General features: G+C 43.4%; 1 protein-coding gene across 2 annotated transcripts in view; it reads right to left on the bottom strand.

Annotated features, from left to right (window-relative positions):
- Window positions 1–17,348: 17,348 nt before the first annotated feature.
- Window positions 17,349–27,421, bottom strand: part of LOC129699993 (cation channel sperm-associated auxiliary subunit beta-like) — an 87,805-nt gene continuing 77,732 nt past the window's right edge. Inside the window, exons 10-11 of one of the 2 annotated variants that reach the window (XM_055640117.1) lie at window positions 25,434–25,508; window positions 17,349–19,533 (exon numbers count right to left, since the gene is read on the bottom strand). In XM_055640117.1, coding sequence (XP_055496092.1) covers window positions 19,330–19,533; window positions 25,434–25,508 — 279 coding nt within the window. In that variant the 3' untranslated portion in view covers window positions 17,349–19,329. The remainder of the gene's footprint in view (window positions 19,534–25,433; window positions 25,509–27,421) is intronic. The other variant, XR_008723974.1, reaches the window with a different exon arrangement.

Here is a 27,421-nt window from a genome sequence, read left to right as displayed (position 1 = left end):
CCCTCCTTTACTCCGGCGCTTTGTGTCTGTCTATTTTTGGTCTCAACCTGCACCTGCAGTTCCTTGTTTCTACAGTTTGCCCAACTGATAAAGCCATGCATCCCATACACCCTTGTTACTACCCTAAATGGACACAAAATGCTGGAGTAACTCAGCAAGACAGGCAGGATCTGTGGATTGAAGGAATGGGTGATGTTTCAGGTTGAGACCCTACTACCTACTTCTTCAGATACTACTCTGCCCATTGCATTTACCACTTTCAGGGAGCTATGGACTTGCATCCCTAGATCCCTCTACCCATCAATGTACCTTAAGGCCCTGCCATTTACTGTATGCTCCGGGAGTCATGGGTGAAATCTTCCTTTATAATGCTCTCCCCCCCCTCCCTCCAATCAACACGGGTTTGAATCATTCCTCCACTGTTGTCCAATATTTGCTTGAGCGATGATGTGGATGGGCAAGTTCACCTTGTTCAGTTCCATTGTGTCTTCTGGGCACCTGGCATTAGTGGCCGGAATTATCGCAGTTCCCTGTTTGTTTATTTTTGCTGCCTAGATACCATGTCTGATATCTGATCCTCCTGTCTGGTAAAGTCAACGTTTTGTTTAACAACCTAAATATGCTTTTGTTTTACACACTGCCTCTGTGATTTTTTTTCCCATTCACTTCAGCGATGGAGTTTCCTCGACATTGGATTAGAGTGGGGAGGGAGGAGCGAGGAGGGATAGAGGGTCTTATTTTAGGATGGGCACAAACACAAGGATGAACTCTGGGCCCAGGATGAATACACAGAGTTAGGATTGGTGCACTTTAAGGCTGGCAATGACAAGGATTATAACTGGGGATAGACACAAAGTGCTGGGGTAACTCAGCGGAACAGGAGCATCTCTGGAGAGAAGGAATGGGTAAAGTTTCGGGTCGAGACCCTTCTTTAGACTCGTTAACTTGATGTTTTTCAACTATGCTCACCCCCCCTCCCTCTCGCTGCGTCGAGGCTCTCGATGCTGAAGCCCCTGCCGGGAGATGGTAAATCCCGCGGCCGATTTTAAGCTCAGCGAACTGGCCGATTCAAACTCAGCGATTCGGGGCAGACGAAGCTTTCATTGCAAAAGGATTTGAGTATAGGAGCGGGGAGGTTCTACTGCAGTTGTACAGGGTCTTGGTGAGACCACACCTGGAGTATTGCGTACAGTTTTGGTCTCCAAATCTGAGGAAGGACATTATTGCCATCGAGGGAGTGCAGAGACGGTTCACCAGACTGATTCCTGGGATGTCAGGACTGTCTTATGAAGAAAGACTGGATAGACATGGTTTATACTCTCTAGAATTTAGAAGATTGAGAGGGGATCTTATAGAAACGTACAAAATTCTTAAGGGGTTGGACAGGCTAGATGCAGGAAGATTGTTCCCGATGTTGGGGAAGTCCAGGACAAGGGGTCACAGCTTAAGGATAAGGGGGAAATCCTTTAAAACCGAGATGAGAAGAACTCCACAGAGAGTGGTGAATCTCTGGAACTCTCTGCCACAGAGGGTAGTTGAGGCCAGTTCATTGCTATATTTAAGAGGGAGTTAGATGTGGCCCTTGTGGCTAAGGGGATCAGGGGGTATGGAGAGAAGGCAGGTACGGGATACTGAGTTGGATGATCAGCCATGATCATATTGAATGGCGGTGCAGGCTCGAAGGGCCGAATGGCCTACTCCTGCACCTAATTTCTATGTTTCTATGTTTCTAAGCTGGTGTTGCGTGAGCTCCCGAAAATCGGTCACCAACCAGGGACCTGTGAACTCCCGATGTTACCGTCCACAGGGCTCGCGGCCGAAGCATCTGAAGCTCCAAAGTTCGGTCGCAGCCACAGCGCCTCCGCAACTTCCGAAGTCAGCCAGCTCCACGATGGTAAACCCACAGGCTCTGCCACCAGAGCCCTCAAGGTCGATTCCAGTTGGAGGCCGCCAGCTCCAAGATATTAGACCTCAGCGTAGACGGAGACGGAGATACGACAAGGAAAAGGTCGCATCCCCATTGAAGGAAGAGATTTTTTTTTAATGTTTCCCCCACCCCCCACATATATACAACTAATTATAGACTAAAACATACTTCTAACAAGACAAAAAGGAAGACAGTCGGACTGCAGATGAGCCGCAGCTGCTTGGGCAGAGCCGCCACTTCCGGAGTGAAGAGTGAATAGCCAGGGTGCGACTCATCCTTCATTATGCTGCTGGCCTTGCGCCAGAGGGCAGTGGAGGCCGGTTCTCTGGATACTTTCAAGAGAGAGCTAGATAGGGCTCTTAAAGATACGGAGTCAGGGGATATGGGGAGAAGGCTGGAACGGCCTACTCCTGCACGTATTGTCTATTGAGGCAGCATGAGTTGTAAATGGAGTCGATGGCAGGGAGGTGCGTTTGTGTGATTGAGGGAGTGATGTCTTATGCTTTGAGATTTGCTAGCATTGCTGGTTACCAAGGAGTGGGAGCTGCCATTAACTGCATGCTTGTGTCTATAAAGGTTTGGATTTCGACAGAAGAATTAGTTGACCAGTTTCTCCCACAGCCAGTGATCTGAAAGCTCATCGATGCTGTGACATCCCCTCCATTGTACGGACGTGTCAGGATGAGGGGAGAGGCTCCATTAGTTATTCTCATCGATCTCCAGAGGCCTACAAGTCAGGCCTCAATGCCAGTGCCATGACTGATTTGGTCGCCATGGGTAACCAATGCGGCCTCGCTGCCAGCGTGACCTTGATGTGACTCGTTGCCTTCACTGATGGTGACCAGTTGATCTGTCGTCTAGTTGACTGGCATTGTAGCGGGGAGAAGAATTAGTTTAGTTTAGAGATACGGCGCGGAAACAGGCCCTTTGGTCCACCTAGTCCGCACTGACCAGCAGTCCCAGCACATTAACACTATCCTACACACACTAGGGACAATTTACATTTATACCAAGACAATTAACCTACAAATCAGTACGTCTTTGGAGTGTGGGAGGAAACCGAAGATCTCGGAGAAAACCCACGCAGTCACTGCGAGAACGTACAAACGCCGTACATATGGCACCCGTAGTCGGAATCGAACCTGGGTCTCTGGCGCTGCAAGCATTGTAAGGGAGCAACGCTACCGCTGCGCCACCATGGCCACGCTTCAGAAATGCTAGCGGATCCTCTTCTAGGACCAGCATGCAGAGAGTCGCCATGTTCCAGTAGAATCTGAGAATAGGTTTTACAAAAGGCTCAGAGTTATCAACTGGACTAGGGTTTTCTTCAATAATCATCATGTGCTTTTGAGACTAAGGTATTAGCGTAAGGTGCATGTTTAAATTACTCCTACCAAAGCAGTCAATTTAAATTAGTATATCTGCCCATGACTGAAGCTATTATCAAATCTACTCTGATCCTGCTGAATGATAGAGGTCAGAGAAGCTGCATAGTCTCCTTCTCCCTCTACAATTATTACAGGCCAGTTTTACAATGAGTGTAATATGGTGGAACAGTAGTTAATTCTGCTGCATCACGGCTCCACTGACTCAAACCTGACCACTTCCGCTGTCTGTGTGGAGTTTACATGTTCTCACCAAGATAGTGTGGATTTTCTCTTGGCTACTCTGCTTTCTTACCACATCTCAAAGACATGCTGATAGTAGGATCTAAGAAGGGTCCTGAGCCAAAACGTCACCTTTTCCTTTACTCCAGAGATGCTGCCTGACCCACTGAGTGACTGCAGTATTTTATGTCTATCTTCAGCTGGTAGTATATATGGCCTTCACAAAATGTTTGTATGTGTAGATTAACGGCAAAGAAAGGAAAGAAGGCATATTTTATTTTAGTTTAGAAATACAGCGTGGAAACTGGCCCTTTGGTTTACATAGTCCATGCTGATCAGTGACCCCTACACACTCACACCATCCTGCACTCACTAGGGACAATTTACAATTATACCAAGCCTATTCGCCTATTGTACGTCTTTGGAGTGCGGGAGGAAACCAGAAATCCAGGAGAAAATCATGGGGAGAACATACAGATAAGCTCGTGCAGTCAGGATGGAACCTGGGTCTCTGACACTGTGAGGCAACAACCCTACTGCCACGCCACCGTGTTACCACAAGGATATCTCCCCATAATTAATGCACAGTTCCAGAGCTGATTATGGCAACTTAACCCCTTTCCTTTATCTAGTCTTTGCTAAAATGTCCTGCTAACTAGATCTATAATCTTTCCTGTGTCAGTCACATTCCTTTGCTTTCAGTAATTGCCATTGCTGCAAAGAAGCTCGTCCATTTGTCGACGGTGGACACAAAATGCTGGAGCAACTCAGCGGGCCAGGCAGCATCTCTGGAGAGAAGGAATAGAGAACTTTTGGGTCGAGACCCTTCTTCAGACCAATGTCAATTATCCAAATGTCATTCTGATAGGTACAGGATTAGGTGATCGCCATTTGAATTCCACTACTGTAAGAGAGCAATTGCAGGGGATTTTTTATTTGAATCTCCGTTGAATTAACTTTAATAAGCACTTGCATTCCCTAAAGGATTTGCTTTAATGGGAAGCATCAAGCTGTGCCAAACTCCCTTCACCTGCCAGTTTAAATTCTCCTACCGTTTTGCGTGAAAGACAGGAATTTATTTTTTACATGCGCGCCTCTGAATTGGGAAACATTAATTACATTTGGAATGACAAATGCGTAAACTCTCTGCGTCTCTAATCTCAAGTTACACTGAGCCCCAGTTTTGCACAATGGAGTTTTATCCGTGTTGACTTTACTGGCTGGAAATTCACTCCAGAAGATATTATTGAATGAAGCATTAAAACAAATCTAATTAAGTTCTGTGATGAAATATATTTGGCTCGAGAACAACTAGCTCTACCAGGTGTCCATGAAGGACAGATGTATCTCCTGATCTCAATTATCGATGTAATTAGGCTGTAAAATTCCCACTTAAAAGTTTATTGAACACGTCATCAAGATGCCCCACCTGAAATATAACAAGATATATTTAGGACAAATATTGCAATGTCAGTTTGCAGATATCTACTACTTTAGATGAAAGTGGAACCATATGGAGGGATAAAGTTTAAATTTCCTTTCTTGGTGCTTTGCTCCTTATTTCAAAGCACACTTGCGGTCTTGAATACAGCTAGTGTACAATATCTCACTCGCGTGACTACAAGTTCACAAGTTATAGGAGTAGAATTAGGCCATTCGGCGCATTGAGCCTACTCCGCCATTCTATCATGGCTGATCTCTGCCTCCTAATCTTATTTCCCTGCCTTCTTCCCATAACCCTTGACACCTGTTCTAATCAAGAATTTGTCTATCTCTGCCTTAAAAAATCTCTTCACTGTCTTCCAGAGTGAATTTCTACAAGTGCAGAGAAGGTTGTCTAGGTGAGGTGATTTGCCCGTAGAGGGTGACTCGCCAACACACAGCTTAAAGTCATAAGTCAGGGGTGTGAAGAAATACTTCAAGGCTGCGGTAGAGTTGCTACCTCACGGCACCAGAGACCCGGGTTTGATCCTGACCATGGGTGGCGTCTGAATGGAGTTTGTACGTTCTCCCTGTGGCCGTGTGGGTTTTCTCCAGGTGCTCCGGTTTCCTCTCGCAGCCGAAAGACGTGCAGGTTTGTAGGTTAAATGGCTTCTGTAAAATCTGCCCCTAGTGAAGGTAGGATAACGAGGAACTCGTGTGAACAGATGATCGATGGTCTGCCTGGACCCAGTGGGCCGAAGGGCCTGTTTCCACAAGGTATCTCTCAACTGAACTACTCGCAAACCAATGATAATGTCACTGTTTGAGGTATCTTGCCAGATGCAAGTCACCTGCAGTTTTTTGTATGTTTGAAGAGTCTGTGCACTTCAAGCATGCATTACTGACTGTGAAGCACCCTGCAGTATCGAGAGCTTGTTAAAGTTCTAGGCCTCTCTTTTGAGAAAACAAATATTGCTCTTCAATAGATACAGAGAAAAAGCTGAGTAACTCAGCGGGACAGGCAGCATCTCGCGTAAACGGCGCTGACAAAGTTAAAAAAGTATTCAATGTATTCCCTCTTCCTTATCAAAAAATGAGACGCTGGGGAAATTTCCCCACCCCGCCAAAAGTCGAGACCCTTCTTCAGATTAGTCGGGGGAAAGGGAAACAAGAGATATCTATTTAACTAAAAGTCTCACCTTGACCAGTTCCTTTCAGCGCTACATAATGATTTTAGAAAAACTGCTCCCATATATTGCTATGATTTTTGACCCTTACTCAAAGTCCTCCTCTGCTGAGGCAGCCCCGAGGATTTTTCCGATCGATGAGAAATAAAAAAGTTATGAATGTTTAAAAAATCTTGAGATCAGCTGATTAGAACATAGAAACATAGAAATTAGGTGCAGGAGAAGGCCATTCGGCCCTTCGAGCCTGCACCGCCATTCAATATGATCATGGCTGATCATCCAACTCAGTATCCCGTACCTGCCTTCTCTCCATACCCCCTGATCCCCTTAGCCACAAGGGCCACATCTAACTCCCTCTTAAATATAGCCAATGAAGTGGCCTCAACTATCGATGAGAAATAAAAAAGTTATGAATGTTTAAAAAATCTTGAGATCAGCTGATTGGTCCTCTCGTCTGTCAATCATCATGATGAAGGTAGCGCTCCTTCCGGAAATTAAATGAAATGAAAATGAAATGAGTTGCTTGACCTGCCCTGTGTTTGGTCTGCTCTGGGCTTGAAACTGAAATGGCAATGGAAATCGAATGAAAATGAAATGAGTTGTTAGGCCTGCTCTGTGCTTGAAACTAAAATGGCAATGGAAATTAAATGAAATGAAAATGAAGTTAGTTTGGCCTGCCCTGTGCTTGAAACTAAATTGGCAATGGAAATGAAATGAAATGAAAATGAGATGAGTTGTTTGGCCTGCCCTGTGCTTGAAACTGAAATGGCAATGGCAATGGAAATGAAATAAAATGAGTTGTTTGGCCTGCCCTATGCTTGAAATTGAAATGGAAATGAAATGATTTGTTTGGCCTGCCTGAAACCATTCATTTCGGCCCACAAGGCCCCTATTAGACCAGTCCCTTTTGCCCAAAATGCCGGTATTAGCCCAGGAAGAGCATTTTGGCATAAAAGGCCCGTGCCAGGCCAGGAAAAGTCCAGAAAAGTGCCTTTCACTGAGATTTCACTTTTTTTCCTCCAAAGAGTCCCTTCAGCCCCTCAGGTCTGTACTAGCCCAGGAGGAGTCCCTTCGGTCCATAAGTAAGTATTCCCCCTGCAAGTATTAAACCTCACCCCAGTATTTTTCTCCCTCCCTTCATTGGCTCCCTGTGAGATGAAATAAACGAAAATTTTCTAAAATTGTTTCTCCACCCGCTCCCTCTTCTCTCTCACAGTCTCTCGCCTGTTTTGGGCAGAATTTCTGGCAGTTTCTGAGCTGCCAGCCCACCAGGCCTGAGTGACTGAGTTACGTGCCAGCCCACTAGGCCTGAGTGACTGAGGTGCATGCCAGCCCACCAGGCCTGAGTGACTGAGCTGCGTGCCAGCCCGCCATGCTTGAGCTGCGTGCCAGCCCACCAGGCCTGAGTGACTGAGCTGCCAGCCCACCAGGCCTGACTGTCTGAGCTGCCAGCCCAAGAATCCATTTGGCCCACAATGTCCATACTAGCCCTCTGGAAACCAATACCTTCGGCCCACAACACCTATACTAGCACTCCAGAAGGGCCACACCCCCCCCCCCCCTCCCTATTGGCCACCAATATTGGAATTGGTGGAGAGGTGGAATATTGCGTTGGGGGACCAGCCCTTCCGTGTGAACATGGGACCCAGCGGGTCCCACTTAATCTAGTGGATGATGTAGACTAATAGTCTAGATAGATAAAAAACAATGACTGAAAGATCTTGGGGAATTTATACTTTTAAGCCCACAAAGACATCTAATACCTTGTGTTTTATAAAAAAATGTCTTATGGTAATCCAGTAAAGTCCGATTAAAGATAGTCCGAGTGTTTGCAATGAGTTAGATGGTAACTCAGGACCGCTCTCTAGTTGTTGATAGGATGGTACATTTGCCTGCTGGAAGCTGGGAAGAATCGGTCCGTTTGCTGAAAGGTATGGATGATTTGGAATGTTGTGTGCTCCTTCCACTGATGAGGAATGGGAGGCAAGGTGTTCATTTACTTCCCAGAAACTTCAATGATCATGGGGTGAGAATTTATTTGATTTGCACGGAAGGATTCATTTTTTCAAGGGAACTAAGAATCTCCTCAAAATAGCTTTTGTTCTCTTGCTGAAAATCTCTTCCCAAGACAGCGCTCCATTAAAATACCCACAGTGCCCTGCATAATGTTTGGGATAAAGGCCCATCATGTATTTATCTGCCTTTATATTCTACAATTTAAGATTAGTAATAGAAAAAATCACGTGGTTAAAGTGCACATTGTCAGATTTTATTAAAGGGTATTTTTATACATTTTGGTTTCACCATGCAGATAAAAGTGCAAGGGACACAATGAGGTAAACTGGAGATCGGAAAAACATCATTGGCAAATGAGAAGTCAATTCCAAGATTCTGATAGCAAGAGTTAATAGTGTTTTATTGTCATATGTCCCAGATAGGACAATGAAATTATTGCTTGCTGCAGCAGAATATGTAAACATAGTACCTAACGGGAGAAAAAAAAGTTCAGTGTGCATATATACACATGCACGCATACTCAATAAATAAACAAATATAGTGAAGAAGGGTTTCGGCCCAAAACTTTGCCTATTTAAGTGTGAAGAAGGGTTTCGGCCTGAAACGTTGCCTATTTCCTTCGCTCCAGAGATGCTGCTTTACCCGCTGAGTTTCTCCAGCATTTTTGTCGACCTGCAATAATAATAATAGTCTGTTGTAGTTCAGAGTTTATTTGTTGTCGTGTTTAATAGCCTGATGGCTGTAGGGAAGAAGCTGTTCTTGAATCTGGTGGTACGTGTTTTCAAGTTTTTGTGCCTTCTGCCCAAATGGAGACGAGAGAATGACTGGGGTCGAGTGAACCTCGATTATGTCAGCAACTTTCCAGAGGCAATGTGAAGTACAGATGGAGTTGGATGTCGGCTGGGGGGAGGCTGGTTTGTGTGATGAAGTTGGCCGCACGCACAACTCTGCAATTTCTTGGGATATTAGGCAGAGGAGTTTCCACACTAAGCTGTGATGCTTCCTGATCATGTAGAAGTGCATCTGTTTGAGTCATTGTAGACGCACTGAATTTCCTTGGTACAAACCAGAAGGAAGGCTCAATAACTTAAGAAGAAAGGAAAATCTTTGTGAACATTTTATGGGGTGAGGCAAGAGCCAAAGAAAGGATCTTTATTTCTTGCCCCTCTGGTTCCCTTCATATTGGATAGCAGGTCCCACTGTTAACTTTGGCATGACAATCAGCAACAGTTTACCGTATTATTTGTGCCATTACTTTAATTGTATTTTTCCGCGGGACAATTAAGTGGCTTCCAGTACATGATATGTTCAACGTGCAAACCCTGGTGTCCATTTTTCATGATTATATCAATGTGCTGGGCCCAAGACTGGTCAACATCCAAAATGTTAACATGCAGGAAATTGAAACTTGCAAACATTGTATTGCCTGATGGTAACACATAATGTGGCAGTTCTTTTAAACCAGTTTACTTCGGGATTAAGCTACTTCTTCCCAGTTGTTATCAGGCAACTGAACCATCGAAGGGCAGCACGGTGGCGCAGTGGTTGATTTGCTGCCTTCCAGCACCAGAGACCCGGGTTCATGGAAACAGAAAGAATAGGTACAGGAGTAGGCCATTCGAGCTAGCACCACCATTCAATATGATCATGGCTGATCGTCTAAAATCAGTACCCTGTTCCTGCTTTCTCCTCGTGTCTTGATTCCGTTAGTACTAAGAGATATTTCTAACTCTCGCTTGAATATATCCAGTGAATTGATCTCCACTGCTTTCTGTTGCAGAGAATTCCACAGATTCACAACTTTCTGCATCCAAATGTTTTTCCACAAATCAGTCCTAAATGGCCTAAGCTTTATTCTTAAACTATGAGCCCTGGTCCTGGGCTCCCCCAACATTGAATTGATTTTTCATGCATCTAGCCTGTCCAATCCCTTAAGATCCTGATGCTGATTATGGGTGCTTGCCTGTATGGTGTACAGGGCCAGATTTAGATGAAGAGAGGCCCTAAGCTGTTCCACTTGTGAGGTTCCTCCCAATCACCCACCCCCATGACCAGAGGAAGATGGTCCGCCAGATTGACACCGATTTTCAGTCGAGCGTGCCCAATGAGATGAGGGGCTGGAAAAATGCACTATTTATTTATTTATTGCCAGTGCTAGTGTCGAGTTATTGGCTTAAAACACTGTTATTTTGAAATGGAGGGCAAGGAAAATTACTGAAGGTTTGATTAGAGACTGCAGTGCGTTGTGACAGCAGATGTAAGGAAGGCCTATGAAAGTGTCAAAAATATTATATACCTTGCAGGGCTACCACTCTGTTTTTTCTCTGTTGTCAGCCGGGCAACTTTGGCAGCTTTTTAAGTTACCAAATGACAGTTTACGAGGTCATTTAAGACGGCTTGCAATCACGCATGCGATAATGTGCTTGGACAAAGTGCATAGTTACCAGTCAGAATTATGCTCAATGAAGCATTCACATATTATTTCTGCTTCAAATAAAGTCACAAACTAAACATATTCACCAATCAAGACATGATATATATCACAATGACGCAGCAAAATTATAATACAGTATCTCAACTATTTTTACAAATTGCAATGAATGCAATTTTTATTATTTCTTTCCACTTCCAAACAAAAATGTGGTTGGATTATTCAGCATATGATCAACCTCGGTGAGACCAAGCGCAGGCTTGGCGATCGCTTCGCACAACACCTCCACTCAGTTCGCAATAACCAACCTGATCTCCCGGTGGCTCAACACTTCAACTCCCCTTCCCATGCCGAATCCGACCTTCCTGTCCTGGGCCTCCTCCATGGCCAGAGTGAGGCCCACTGCATATTGGAGGAGCAGCACCTAATATTTGCTTGGGTAGTTTACACCCCAGCAGTATGAACATTGGCTTCTCTAATTTCAGGTAGTCCTTGCTTTCTCCTCCCTTCCCCTCCCATTCCTAGCTCTCCCACAGCCTATCGTCTCTGCCTCTTCCTTTCTTTTTTGTGTCTCCCCACCCTCACATCAGTCTGAAGAAGGGTCTCGACCCGAAACGTCGCCTATTTCCTTTCGCTCCATAGATGCTGCCTCACCCACTGAGTTTCTCCAGGATTTTTGTCTACCTATTCACACAAGTTCTGTTATCCCACTTTCCTCACCCACTCCCTGCACATTAGGGGCAATTTTACAGAGACAAGTTAACCTACAAAGCCAATGCGTCTTTGGGATGTGGGAGGAAACCCACACGCTTGCAGGGAGAATGTGCAAATTCAACACAGACAGTGCCCGAGGACAGAATCGAACACAGATCTCTGGCGTGTGAGGCAGCAGGTGTACCAGCTGTGCCACTATATTTTGTTTTCCAACACACAAATAATTATACGGTGATAACTTTGGTTACTAAAAAAATGAAAATATCCATTTTCAGTTTTAAATCTCTAAGTGACGCTATGTCCCCCTTTACAGCTACTGTATGTTTTAATTAAGTTCAAGACTATGGGTCAGTACATTGGCCATAAAGTTGCTGCCTAAAAGTGCCAGAGACCCGGAATTGATCCTGAATATGGGTGCTGTCTGTATGGAGTTTGCTCCTTTTCCCTTTGATTGCATGCGTTTTCTCCGGGTGCTCTTGTTTCCTTCCACATTCCAAAGGTGCGCAGGAACCTATTTCAGACCCAACCCAAAACATAACATTTTCCTTTTGTTCAGAGATTCTGTCTGACCTGTTGAGTTACTCCAGCTTTTTGTGTCTATCTTCAGTTTAAACCAGCATTTGCAGTTCTTTCCTACACACACAATACTATACGATAGAACTTTATTACCAGGAGGGAAATTGTGTGTGTGTGTGGGTATATATATTACACACACACATAGTTATATATTCAAATATAAATATACACCGTTTTGTTTTATCGTTTATAACATTGTTTACAGAATACTATGTTTACATATTCTGTGTGCTGCTGCAAGTAAGGATTTCATTGTTCTAACTGGGACGTGAGAGAGTAAAACACTCTTGACTCTTGACTTACTCCGCCAATGTGTGGGATAGAACTAGTGTATGGGTGATCGGTGGTCGGCGTGGACTCGGTGGTGGGCCGAAGGACCTGTTTCCACGCTGCATCTTTAAATTAAACTAAAAAACACTAAAACCAGAGGGAAGTCTACCCGAAACATCATCCAATTTCTTCCTTCCAGAGTTGCTGGCTGCTCCATGGTGTTCCCCCGCACAATTAAAGCATGGAATAATCTTCACCCTACCATAGTTACCCATGTTAATGTGGCACCAACAGCTGTTACTCTCTGGAAAGAAGGAATGGGTGACGTTCCGGGCCGAGACCCTTCTTCAGTCTTGAGTTCATGATTTTGCCACGAATGATTGATCAATTGATACTTTATTGTCATGTGCACTTGATACTGTGAAATTCTTTGTTTTGCGTACAGTGCACAAGCATGCAAAGATTCGCCATGTAAACGGCGCTGACAAAATTACAAAAATATTCAATATATTCCCTCTTACTACAAAAACGAGACGCTGGGGCAATCTCCCCACCCTGCCAAGAGTATCAGAATTTCATCAGAAAGAATGGTGATGCCTGAATTCAATTGGCAACAGCCTTCTACTTTTGAGGGTTGCATTGGTAATCCTCAGTTTTGAGATTAAATGTGTACACCAGCTGCTGAAATTCCTATTAACTAGCTCTTTCTTTCCCTGTGTGAGTAACTAAGACCCTGCTGTGTTTCCAGGATGTGCATGACCAAATCAAACAGCTCAGACCTTTTCTTCTTTGTAAATTTAAAAGCATTGCACATCACTTACTGTGGATGCAGTTTTGTTGTAGATGAGAACTAAGCCCACTGTTTACCAACTGGCTCAAAGGGAAACTTTGGAAGTTGCAGGATGACTCTGACCATTAAGGCTGACGAACTAGTTGAAAATAAAAAAATAATTCTCATGGCGAAAATGCCAAGAATGTAAATAACTTACAGCTACCAATGAAGATTTTAACCAGCCAATGGACATTAATAACACAAACTGACGTGAGAAACAACAGGGTTTACATTTGTTATATTTATTGAGCACATGGTGATTCTGAGAGGAGTATTCGGTGATGATTTCAGTTTCTGTTCAGTTTAGTTCATTGTCACGTGTACCAAGGTACAGTGAAAAGCTTTTGTTGTGTGCTAACTAGTCAGTGGAAAGACAATACATGATTGCAATCGAGCCATCTGCAGTGTACAGGTAAAAGTGGCGAATGATTGAAATGTGTGATTGCAGATACGCTTCTGTGATGAGCAAACAAATAGTTGCCTGGGTTGGGTGACATCTTGACCTATAAATCAGGTGACAAGCACAATATACAAGGCAGTTTGAAGTTTCCCTCATCAGAGTAACTTTTTGTCTCAACTTCATTACAAAAAATCAAATTGGTCAGACAGGATCGACCCTTAATAAAATCATGCTGACAATTTTTGATTAATTTTACTTTTCCAAATGTAGATTAATCCTTGACCAGAATTTTTTTCCAAAGACAGACACAAAATGCTGGAGTAACTCAGCGGGGCAGGCAGCATCTCTGGAGAGAAGGAATGGGTGACGTTTCAGGTCGAGACCCTTCTTCAGATTAGTCAGGGGAAAGGGAACCAAGAGATATAGATGATGATGTGGAGAGAGATAAAAAACAATGAATGAAAGATATGCAAAAAAGTAACGATTATAAAGGAAACAGGCTATTCCTTCGCTCCATAGATGCTGCTGCACCCGCTGAGTTACTCCAGCTTTTTTGTGTATCTTTGATTTTCCAGCATCGGCAGTTCCTTCTTAAACACATTGTAAGCTGTTTGTTGGGTGAAAATTAGAAGCTGGTGCGACTTGGGTGGGCGAGGGATAGAGAGAGAGGAAATGCCGGGGTTACTTGAAGTTAGAGAAATCAATATTCGTACCACTGGGCTGTAAGCTGCCCAAGCGAAATATGAGATGCTGTTCCTCCAATTTGTGTTTAGCCTCATTCTGACAATGGAGAAGACCTAGGACAGAAAGGTCCGTTTGGAAATGGGAAGGAGAATTAAAGTTTTTAGCAACCGGGAGATCAGGTCAGTTTAGGCAGATTGAGCAAAGGTGTTCAGCGAAATGATCGCCCAGTCTACGTTTGGTCTCGCCGATGTATAAGGGTCCACATCTTGAACAACGGATACAGTAGATGAGGTTGAAGGAGGTGCAAGTGAACCTCTGCCTGACCTGAAAGAACTGTCGGGGTCCCTGTACAGAGAAGAGGGAGGGCGTATAGGGACAGGTGTTGCATCTTCTGTGGTTGCAGGGGAAGGTACCTGGGGAGGGGGGGGGGGGGTTTGGGGGGGAAGGGATGAGTTACCAATAGCTTTTCTGCCACTGATTCAGTCGGCTGTATTCACCTGGCTTATCCCTGCTGCTCTCCTTGGATAAAGGAAGCACACTGGCATCATCTGGTACCTCATCAGTCAGCAACAAAGATTAAAAAAACATCTACCAGAATGCCCCAGCAATCTGGATACATCTCCTCCGATCGTGGGGAATGTTTTTACTTTTAAGCACGCAAAGACCTTCTATCTAATACCTTGTGTTTTATAAAAAATGTGTTATAGTAATCCAGTAAAGTCTGATTAAAGATAGTCCAAGTATTTGCAATGAGTTAGATGGGAGTTCAGGTCCGCTCTCTAGCTGTTGATAGGATGGTTCATTTGCCTGCTGGAAGCTGGGAATAATCTGTCCCTTTTTGATGAAACATATGGATGATTTGGAATGTTGGGCGCTCCTTCCATTGATGAGGAATGGGATGCAAGGTGGTCATTTACTTCCAAGAAGCTTCAATTAACATGGGGTGAGAATTTATTTGATTTGCACAGGATTCATTTTTCCAAGGGAACTAAGAATCTCTTCTCCTGGTCATGGGCATGTGGAACAAAGGAGAATACAGTCATTGATCTCCTATCCTGTCAATGGATTTAGAAGAGGTTGCAGAAAGTGTTGATATTACTACTCCAATGCTTTGAGACGACAAATTCAAGTTGTCCATGACTACTAAGCTGAAAAGGAGGCCTTAGACCTCTGATGAGCAGACTATGAACGATGCTAGTTTTAAGATCCTAGTCTTTGAATATTATTTTCTTCAGGTAGCATCATAGAGTCACACAGCACCGAAAGAGACCCTTCAGCCCACCTTACCGATCCAAACTAAAATGCCCCATCTACACTAGTCCAACCTGCCTATGCTTGGTCCATATCCCCTCTAACCTTTCCTATCCATGTACCTAAGTGACGTTTAATAACCAAATAGCCATGGGTAGCTAAAGACTGAATTGGCACACAGGTAGCAATAGTGAATTTCATCATTGATGTCTAATTTCACAGAGAAACTGCAGCTGTGGAAAAGTCGTGCACAGTATTTAATTATTGGCTGCTGACAGATTTTAGCTGGCAGGAGTTCCTTGATATTGGTTTATTATTGTTGCGTGTACTGAGATACTGTTCCGTGTGCTATTCAAGAAAATCATACCGCACATGAGCGCAGTCTTACGTGACTATAACAGGAGGTAAAAATGAGAACGGAAATAGCGTGTAGAACTATACAAAAGTGCAGATAAAAGTGCAAGGGTCACAATGAGGTAAACTTCAGATCGGAAAAACATAATTGGCAAATGAGAGGTCTGTTCCAAGATTCTGATAGCAAGAGTCAATAGTGTTTTATTGTCATATGTCCCCGATAGGCCAATTAAATGATTGCTTGCTGCAGCACAAATTATTGCTTGCTGCAGCAGAATATGTAAACATAGTACCTAACGGGAGAAAAAAAAGTTCAGTGTGTATATATACACATGCATGCATACTCAATAAATAAACAAATATAGTGAAGAAGGGTTTCGGCCCAAAACTTTGCCTATTTAAGTGTGAAGAAGGGTTTTGGCCTGAAACATTGCCTATTTCCTTCACTACAGAGATGCTGCTTCACCTGCTGAGTTTCTCCAGCATTTTTGTCGACCTGCAATAATAATAATAGTCTGTTGTAGTTCAGAGTTTATTTGTTGTCGTGTTTAATAGCCTGATGGCTGTAGGGAAGAAGCTGTTCTTGAATCTGGTGGTACGTGTTTTCACGTTTTTGTGCCTTCTGCCCAAAGGGAGACGAGAGAATGAGTGGGGTCGAGTGGACCTCGATTATGTCAGCAACGTTCCAGAGGCAATGTGAAGTACAGATGGAGTTGGATGTCGGCTGGGGGGAGGCTGGTTTGTGTGATGAAGTTGGCCGCACGCACAACTCTGCAAAGTCTTGCGATATTAGGCAGAGGAGTTTCCACACTAAGCTGTGATGCTTCCTGATCATGTAGGAGTGCATCTGTTAGAGCCATTGAAGACGCACTGAATTTCCTTGGTACAAACCAGAAGGAAGGCTCAATAACTTTAGAAGAAAGGAAAATCTTTGTGAACATTTTATGGGGTGAGGCAAGAGCCAAAGAAAGGATCTTTCTTTCTTGCCCCTCTGGTTCCCTGGACTGTACAGAGGCAGTAATAAAAGCAAACCAGAGATATAACTATTCTGATTTTAGAACATCTGTTTGCTCATTCACCTATTCAGACCCAAGTTAAAATTGCTGTTGGGGCCCATTGGTGTAATACAACCTCAATCTTCATATTGGATAACAGATCTCACTGTCCCGCTACCACTCTGTTTTTTCTCTGTTGTCAGCCGGGCAACCTTGGCAGCTTTTTAAGGTACCAAATGATAGTTTAGGTGGTCATTTAAGACGGCTTGCATCACGCGTGTGATAATGTGCTCGGATGAAGTGCATAGTTACCAGTCGGAATTATGCTCAATGAAGCATTCACATATTATTTCTGCTTCAAATAAAGTCACAAACTAAACATATTCACCAATCAAGACATGATATATACCACAATGACGCAGCAAAATTACAATACAGTATCTCAACTATTTTTACAAATTGCAATGAATGCAATTTTTATTATTTCTTTCCACTTCCAAACAAAAATGTGGTTGGATTATTCAGCATATGATCAACCTCGGTGAGACCAAGCACAGGCTTGGCGATCGCTTCACACAACACCTCCAGCTTATACGTAAATCTGGTCCTGGCCCTGTGGGTTTTCTCCAGGATTTCTCCAACACTGCAAAGACGTAAAGGTTTGTAGGCCAATTGGCTTGATATAATTGTAAATTGTTCTTGGTATGTGTAGAATAGTGTTTGTGTACAGGGTTCGATGCGGACCCGGTGGGCCAAACGGCATCTTTTCGCACTGTATCTCAAAACTAAACAAATTCTACCAACAATTAGAGAGCAGATCTAACTCATTGGCGACCCTCAGGCTATCTTTGATCAGACTTTATCTTGCACTAAGCATTATTCAAATTATTCCCTTTATCATGCATCTGTACACTGTGAATTGCTCTATTGTAATCATGTATTATCTTTTCGCTGACTGGTTAGCACGTAACAATGAATTTTCAATACAATAAACTAAACTCAAACTCAAATACGGGTGTAATGCAGAATCCTAGCAGAGATCAAGATCAAATGTCTTTTTAAGTCTTAACTAGTCTAGAAGCTCCCTAGTCTGTCCAAGGCATGAAACTGTTTTTATTTAATACATTGAATGTGAGCAAACATCTGCCATTTGAAGTCAGATCCTATCTTATGTAGGCTAAGTCTAAAAGGATGTTACCATGGGAGTGTTGGTTTGTTTTCACAGGGAGGGGATGACATTCAGCTTTGTACTCGAATCATGAGGTATGGAAGTTCACTTCTCAAGCCGGCTCCACTGGAACTTTCCATGTCACAGAGAAGTAACTTTACACAACGTTATTACCCTTACTACATCAATGTTGATTATAGTATTTTACTCTGTTGCAACAATGTCATTTTAAGAGTTGCTACTTTAATTGTCAAGTTTAATCTCTTCATGAAATGGAATGTGTATAATAGTGAAAGGAAACCTGGCATCATCAATTGATAACTCTCATTGAAAAAAGAATGAGCAGTAAATCAAAGCACATATTTTTCATTTCCCCATCATGCACCACCAAAATCCTCAGGAAGACAACCACCCAAACCTCACAGCCAGCAAAACACCAGGTTTGATACTTAATCTGGACTCTGGACAGACTAGAGTATGAGGGGTGGATTGGACAGAGCATGAATATGACAAGTTTGGATGGCTATAGGCCAAACGCAGGCAGGTAGGTCTAGTATAGATGGAACATGTTGGTCGGTGTGGGCAAGTTGGGCCGAAGGACCTGTATCCATGCTTTATCGCTCTGTGACTCTACATCCAAATCACCTCTATCCCATTGCAAATATTGGACTTTGTCTATGGAACTGATGCACTACAATGTTGAGAACTATTCTGTACTCTATATCTTTCCTTTTGCTCTAGCTATTGTACTTGGGTTGACGATTGTATTTCTGTATGTTATATGATCCTCTCTTTTGATTTGTCTCACTCAGTATAAATCAAAGGTGCTACCATGGGTACTCTTAGGAGCCCCAGCCCCCTAGAGTAATTAGGCTTAGAGTTAAAGGGGAGAGATTTAAGAGGGATCTTGGGGATAACTTTTTCATTCAGAGGGTAGCCAAGAAATGGATAGTATGGGTTTAGAAGTATGTGAGGCAAATGGCCTAGCCTAGAATGTTTACTTGGTCAGCATAAATAATTAGGCTGAAAGGCCTGTTTTCCATGCTGTACAGCTCTATGACAGCTAGTGCCAACAAATGTTTTCTACTGGCTCCGCTACCTCCCACATCTGGTTCTGGTCTCATCTGCCCTTCGTCCCTCCTCTAAAGATTCCCATTATCGTCTTCCTTATTTATTAGATTCCAGCAATGGTAGTCTGTCTGCCCTCAGTAAGAGATGAATTCACATTTTCAGAGTCTTGTGTACCTTTCTTATCAGAGAGCAGTGATATGCAGCAGGGGCAGGTTGGTAAAATAACTTTATTTTGTGTTTTTTTTTGTCTATATCCTTCATGTCAATTTATTTCCCAGTTGATCTGTGATAGACAACTGTCTGTTCTAGGATTCACTCTCACCGAATTTGACCTGAATCTGGTCTTGAAGATGGAAATACTCAAATCTATGGTTGCCGCTTGGACCTTCCAAATGAAAGTGAATTGAAAAATTGCATCTTTAACTTACTTTTTATTGCCTTTAAATAGCGACATGTGTGAAAATGTTTCAATTTTGGGAAACTTCCAACATTGACATTGACTGGTATGACCGCAGTGGATACGTTGTAAAAAGAAATAAATCATGATTATAGTTCCAAGAATGATGGCAGTTATCATACTGACTAAAAAGTGGAATGGATATGCCATTGGTGGGTCATCAACATAAATCTGAAAAGAAAATTTAGAAAATTAAATGTACCAGCAAATAATATTATGAGCATAATGTATGCTGTTAGCATTATAATGCTTTTAAAATACCACATGCTTCAACCACAAATACAAACCAGGTAAATGGGGGAAAGATATTTTTCTTTTTAGAAATTATAATTTAATTTAGCTTAGCAAAATTTAAGTTTTGAAGCAAACGTCTGAAATCTTGACTGAAGCATGAGTGCATAATGCTGCACACATCTTCTTGAAAAGAAAGCTGTTTAAAATGTATCTATTACAAAGGATTGGGAAAGGATACAAATGTCCACAATTGACTGCTCACAAACTCACCTCAAACAATTCCTGTAAGAACAATTCTTTATGGTATGATCCTGCAAATTCCTTTAACAATTTAATTCATTATTTAAAATATTTTAGCCTTTTCTTCAGAATTTTAATAAATGTTTCAAATAGTTTATATTTGGAATGCTGGTTTGCAGGTTTTTTGGATGCTAGAAATTACCCTTGTGTAGGTGAGTGGGAGAAGAATTGGGAGGAATTTATAAACATGGTAGAGAGAATATTTGGGGGAATTGTGAGGAATTGGGATTGATGAAAAGGCTTGGAACGCCAGTATAGACTCAATGAGTCCATGCCTTTGGAAAGATAAATACACCAGGCACGTAATGGAGGGAAGAGAGACCAGGTGCAAACAGGTGGGATTAATTTAATATGGTGTCATGTTTGAGACAGGTATTGTGTGCCACAGGGCTTGTTTCTGCCCTTTCTTGTGTATGACATTATTTGCATCCGTGGCAGTTGATTTTTGCTCCCTTCAATTTCCCAGGGGGTCAGGACAGGACTGGAGTTGGGGGGGGGGGGGGGGGGGGGGGGGGTGGGTGGGTGACTTAGTACGGGAGACAAGTGTAGGAGAGGTGTACTGACTGTGTGGGCAGACACTTTGGTAGTGATTGCCCATGGGGTTCACTGTCGAGGACTTCATAATGCAGAGAGCATTATAAACAGTTGCCGCATAAAAAAGATTTTGTGTGGGAACTGAAGGGAGCGACAATCAACTGCAATGGATACAAATAATGTCATACACAAGAAAGGGCAGATGCTGGTTGACAAAAAGTGAGCACACAGTGCTGGAGTAACACAAAGACGCAGCTAAATTTTGGAAACGTCATCCCACGGTGGACTCATGAGTCACTACGGTAAACTCACGGGGCATTTATGGGGCATCTACATTCTTACAAGGAGTTTAAAAGTTAAACATTTTTACTTCAAGAGTAAATTTGACTCGTGGAAATCTTTCATCATGTTGAAAGAATTTCACGAGTTAACAAGTTTCCCGAGTACCTGCCATTAGCGTTACGAGTTCCGACGTTCCCGCTACGTTAATTCGACGTGATTACCACGAGTTTGATTTGTTTTAAACTCGGGATCACTCGTGGGTGGACTCGCACCGTGAGACAGGGGTTAAATCATTAATGAAACATTCATGCTACAGACCACCAAAGATCACAACATCTTTGAGAATTGCTTTCGTTAAGGCCAACAAAGCATGTTGTTGTTTTGCTATTAACCAAGAAATATGGTTTAGTTTAGTTTAGAGATACAGCGCGGAAACAGACCCTTCGGCCCACCGAGTCTGCACCGACTAGCAATCCCCACACATTAACACTATCCTAGAAACACTAGGGACATTTTACATTTACACCAAGCCAATTAACCTACAAACTTGTATGTCTTTGAACAGTGGGAGGAAACCGAAGATCTCGGAGAAAACCCACATGGTCACACAAACTCTGTACAGACAGCACCTTTAGTCACGATCGAACCCGGGTCTCTGGCACTATGAGCGCTGTAAGGCAGCAACTCTACCGCTGCAACACTGTGTCGCCCTTAAATGGTTTACTGTGTTTCCCTCATTGAACATATAAATGTAAAATGAGTGAGACAGTAATTACTCCCCTTCAGCTTGGATAAGTATAAAGTGAAAAATGTATTGATTAATATTTTTAACTTAAAGAACATTTCTAACTTGAAAAATGCATTATATATTAAATATTTTACAGTAAATGCAAGTGTGATAAATTCATTATGCTTGTTATTACTTTTTTGATATATTTTCAATGTCAAGAGAAACCAAAGCACCATCTTAAAAATATATACATTTCCATGACAGCAGTCAAATACACCAGATTCCATGACATCACCAAACTGCTTTTTCAAAAGACATAATTTTCATGTCACTTCTTCTCTGTAACAGAGATCTAATTCTATGCAAATTCTATCAACTGAAAAAAACATATTCTTTATTGTGGCACTTTTGTTGATACACAAGGTTTGCAGCCTCTATGATAAGAACAAAATTGGATCTGGCTATCAATGGGCTGAATTTGACTTTCTGGTTAAAGCTAGGTATTGCATACATTTCCAATGTGTCATGGCTCAACTCGGATGTAACTGTATGCAGCCTCCAGTCAATCTCTTTTCTTTCACATAATTTTGAGAACTGAGTAGAAATTATAAAAAGTTTCAGAAGAAATGTTCGTTGCTAATTAAAAAGGGTGGGGGGGGGGCAATTTTAATATGAAAATAATATGTAACCATCTGCAATGATTCTGTTGCCCTCTGTATAGTCCACCTTGATTTTATTTCTGTTGGGAGAAGTATGTCATGGAAAGATGAATAAATAGTCTTTCACATGACTTTCTGTCAAGATCAAAGCAGGCCTTGGTGTGTCAAAGAATTGCACCAAAAATTGATTGGATACTAATTTTATTTCAATTACAAGCTACAAACTTAAACTGTATTGACAGGAAAAGGCAGTAAACATTGAGAAGGGTGGTATCAGACTGTCGGAGAACATACTTGTGAAATATTATATGTAATTGAATAATTACTGAAAGGGGAGCATTTCACAGGGCTAAAGAAAAACAACAGGCAAAGATCAGCTAATTATCAACATACAAAAGGCCTTCACAGATACGATGAGCTGGATGACCTCCAACGCAATTCTCAAGGTCCAAAGAAGGGAGAGGACATTCAATTGTATTTACTGGGGGTTTGTAGGGATTTTGTGTGAAAATAAAATATGTGAGATTGACCAGAAGTATGTTAGAAACGTGTTAAAATGGTTTATGACATGGAAACATTTGGTAAAACAAGACCTATGTGATTTTCATCAGAACTGGACTGATTCGAATACAGCTTTTAATAATTCTCCACACCAAGAAAGGCCAGTGTTTTGTTGCTTCTCCTTGGCTATACCAGCTTCTATTTATATGTCCACCTGTAACTATGCCAGGAACATGAAGATCTCAAAGGCTGAAAGTCTCCATTCCCAAGGGCACTACTGTTGATTAATGTGCCATTGATGACTAGAAGTTTTTCCCCTTACAAACAGCTGCAAAAACTTGCAAAAAAACCCTTCTTATCAAAAATGCCTGATTTGTTCATGACCAGCAATTTATGGGAGACACAAAGGACTGCAGATACAAATCTGTAAAATGCCGATTGGCATTTGTGTTTGTAATAGAATATGTTACCAAATACTAACTATCAGTAATTCTACTCGAATAATGTAGTTGGGAGATGGTCTGAAACAGATACCATACAAACAGTAAAACAAATGTCTATGTCAATTAAAAAATAAATCATTTATATTTCTAAACCAGTGCTACAATTTTGTATTAAGAGACCTCCCTTCTTAATACAGGTGCACAACCTTTTATCCGAAAGCCTTGGGACCAGCCACTTTTCGTAATTCAGAATTTGTCGGTCTTCGGAATGGAAATTTTTTAGCGTAGATTTTAATGGCTGGCTCAGTGGTAGAGTGTTCGACTCATATCCGCAAGGTTGCGAGTTTGCGCCTTGATCCCGGCAGTTACTCGGTCGCGAGTTTGAGTCTTCAATGTCGTTTTTTCTTGCAGAATAAATGTTTGTATGAAATGCAGAGGTCTACTGACTGTGTGGGCAGAACTTTGGAAGTGATTGCCCACCAGTCTAAAAAGCCGCTGTGTCTCCCTGTCCCTGGGATAGCAGGGGGCGATCAAACAGCACAATACCCCCCTCCCCCTCCAACTCCAGAGGAATCCGCTCCCCGATGGGCCGCTACGGCGACAAGTGGCAGTTTGCCCACAGCCCGAGCTGCGCCACCCCAAGAACACCTTGCACACCATCAGCTTCTGCCCCTACGAGTTCCTCTGGAGTTGGAGCGGGGCTGGGCTGGAGTTGCTGCTGGCTGTGGGTCTCTGGGATCTCCGTGCTTGCAGTGGGCCTGGGGGTCGCTGTCCCGTTGGTCCTGACGTCTCCGGCCACCCCCCTGGACTGGAGCTGAGACTGGGAACTGTACCGCCCTTGCCCCCTCCCTCTGCAACTGCAAACAACCACACTCTCCTGCAATTGCCTTCGTAGGGACAAAGATTGTTACATTTACACCAAGTTAACCGGGTACAGTTCCCGGAGGATAGCAGGTGGCCGGAGACGTCAGGACCAACAGGAACCCGCTCCCCGATGGGCCCCTACGACGCCCCGAGCTGCGCCCCATCATCCGCAACCCAGGTTCCTCTGTAGTTGGAGCGGGGCTGGGCTGCTGTTGGCTGTGGGTCTCTGGGTTCTCCGTGCTTGCGGTGGGCCTGGTTGTCGACGTCCAATTGGTCCTGACGTCTCCGGTGACTGCACTGGCCTGCTGCCATCGCCAACGTGAAGACAGTACAAAGCCCCCGCGCTGGTGCAATGAGCGGGGAGCTGGAGAGGGGAGGGATGGGGTCACACACATGGCCGGGGAGCAGAGGGGTGTAGGTGGGTTGAAACTGAAGGGAGCGACAACCTGCTGCTGCCTGCACGCTGAGTTAAAAAGTTCCCACGCAAGACTCATGATACACTGTATCGTGTCTACCGTGGGCACTTTTTAACTCAGCGGGCAGGTAGCAGCATATTGTCAATTATTAACCCTCCCGCGCAATATACCCTCACCTTCTCTTTTATGGATGGGGATTTAGTTCCCCTTTCTTCGAGGACCGATCCGCTGTCACCTCTGCGGGCCGCCCTCGGTGAATGTCCTGTCTCCCTGTCCCTGGAATAGTAGGGGCGATCAAACAGCACAATACCCCCCTCCCCCTCCAACTCCAGAGGAATCCGCTCCCCGATGGGCCGCTATGGCGACAAGTGGCAGTTCGCCCATAGCCCGACTGCGCGACCCCAAGAACAAGACGTACCCCTTGCACACCATCAGCTTCTGCCCATACGGGGAGCGTGTTCCTCTGGAGTTGGAATGGGGCTGGGCTGGAGTTGCTGATCTGGGATCTCCGTGCTTGCAGTGGGCCTGGGGGTCGGTATTCCGTTGGTCCTGACGTCTCCGGTGACTGGCACTGTGCTGCTAGCATCGCGACGTGAAGACAGTACAAAGCCCCCGCGCCGGTGCAATGAGCGGGGAGCTGGAGAGGGGAGGGAAGGGGTCACACACATGGCCGGGAAGCAGAGGGGTGCAGGTGGGGGTGAAACTGAAGGGAGCGACAAACTACTGCTGCCTGCACGCTGAGTTAAAAAGTTCCCACGCAAGACTCACGATACACTGTGTATCGTGGGTCTACCGTGGGAACTTTTTAACTCAGCTGGCAGGTAGCAGCATATTGTCAATTATTAACCCTCCCGCGCAATATACCCTCACCTTCTCTTTTATGAATGGGGATTTAGTTCCCCTTTCTTCGAGGACCGACCGGAGGTTCCGCTGTCACCTCTGCGGGCCGCCCTCGGTGAACGTTTTCAAGGACCTTTCTTCAAGGACCGAAAACATTTCGCTATTCGGAGGTTTTCGTTATTTGGATCTTCGGATAAAAGGTTGTGCACCTGTAATTCTATCCTTTTAACAATATCAATTAGAAGGAATGAAATGCAAGTGGTACTACCTGAAATTCGGTAACCAATTCACAGAGAGACACTCCAGGAATGACTGTTACTCTGAAATGGTACAATTCAGAACCCTACTTGCAGAACAAAAAAATTGTGATTTAATATTTATTCTGTTAAATTTGAAATAGAAATGACAGTCACACTAACAGCCATTATGTTCAAAAATAAATCTAGCTCCCACACATTCACAACTAATTGCAGAAATTGTAAGATGCTTTTGGAGACAATACGTTCTGAATCTTAGAATGCCTCCTAGGTATCAGCTCCCTTGGGAGCTTCTCACTGAATATCACACGTTACCCTATTACCTCCCCCCCACCCCATCCTCGACCCCTTTTATATTCTTAAAGGGCCTCCTGTATGTTTCCTTTCTTCATCAAACCTTTGACATCCAGGGTTGCTTAGACTGTAGTGTGCACACTTCATCTTTATGGGAACAGGCTTGCCCTAAACTCTCACTATTTTCTTTTTAACAGACTCCCAGTCTTGCATTAAATTTACTTGCAAGTAGCTGCTCCTCAGTATTCTCCTATGATATTGAAATCAATTTTCTCCTGATGCAGACACATGCATTCCAGGCTACCCTTATTCTTTTGCATAACTGTTCTGAAATGTGCTAAGTTATGGTATTTGTTCCCAGAGTGCTTGTCTACCTCATGTAGTTGGGCAGTTTCATTGTCCTGATTAAACTGGCATTCTCTGATCCAGCACAAAAAGCCTTCCTGCAAGTAGTTTAAAAATTACATCCTATATGGTCATTTCAACTAAAGTCGTCCCAGCTAACATTGGGGAAAATAACATACCCCATATTACAACCCTCTCACAACTCTCTATAATTTGTCTACAACACAATTCCTATGTTTTCTGCTGTTTGTTGCAGTATGAATCTGCCAAAGAGATCCCTCCTATTTTATTTCTCTACCTACATGGCCACTACATATCCTCTTTCATTACCGCAAATTCCTTTAACAATAATACAATGCCTTCTGCCCCTTTATACACACACACACACACACACACACACACACACACACACACACACACACACACACACACACACACACACACACACACACACACACACACACACACACACACACACACACACACACACACACACACACACACACACACACACACACACACACACACACACACACACACACACACACACACACACACACACACACACACACTGCCATGTCCAAATCTCCATTGATTACTGATTTGGGAATTTTGGAGCATTTTTAATCCACCTCACTTCCAGCCATGCAGTACTTTGAAAAGACTTGTCGGACTGGCTGGAAATTCTATCCATTCTGACACTTGCCCCAACAGTTAAGAGCCAGCTCAAATCCTGTCGTGGTATTTTATCAGCCCAATTACTGCTGGACTATAATGGGGGGTTATGGGCCTGTCCCACTTTGACGATTTTTCAGGCGACTGCCGGCGACTGTCAAGTTGCCGGCAGTCGCCTGAAAAACCGGAAACTGGAACGGCCACTGTCAGAGTGGAACACACACATACACACAAACATATTGCTTCATTCACCAACCCATTATGCAGGAGGGGGACAGGGCAAGCGGGGGGAGGACTGTCTGAGTGAAATTCACATAGTGCAAAGCCAATGTGATACTGACACACTGCAATGAACAGGAAGGTTGGCGCTGTAATTAAGAACCTAAAAAGCACAGTGTACGATAAATCCTTTAAAAGAGGGGGGAAAAGGAGTAGGGACAACTTTTAAGAAACCAGAGATACACAGCTGTGAAGCTCTGCTGTGGGGGGATGTTTGTGTTGAACTCATTATAATGTGTTGTGTCCATTTTCTTAATTGTTTTAACCCTTTTCTATGGTTTGTATGGAAACATTATCTATTTTATGTAAAGCACTTTGGTGTCAATGCGAGTTGACTTAAAACGTGCTATATAAATAAAACTTACTTACTTACTTACTTACATTAACATTACTGTTCGGTTATGCT

This window comes from Leucoraja erinacea, chromosome 9 (assembly GCF_028641065.1).
Source record: "Leucoraja erinacea ecotype New England chromosome 9, Leri_hhj_1, whole genome shotgun sequence".
Taxonomy (NCBI): Eukaryota; Metazoa; Chordata; class Chondrichthyes; order Rajiformes; family Rajidae; genus Leucoraja; species Leucoraja erinaceus.
The sequence above is the reverse complement of the archived record's forward strand: the minus strand, read 5'-3'. Positions and strand labels throughout refer to the sequence as shown.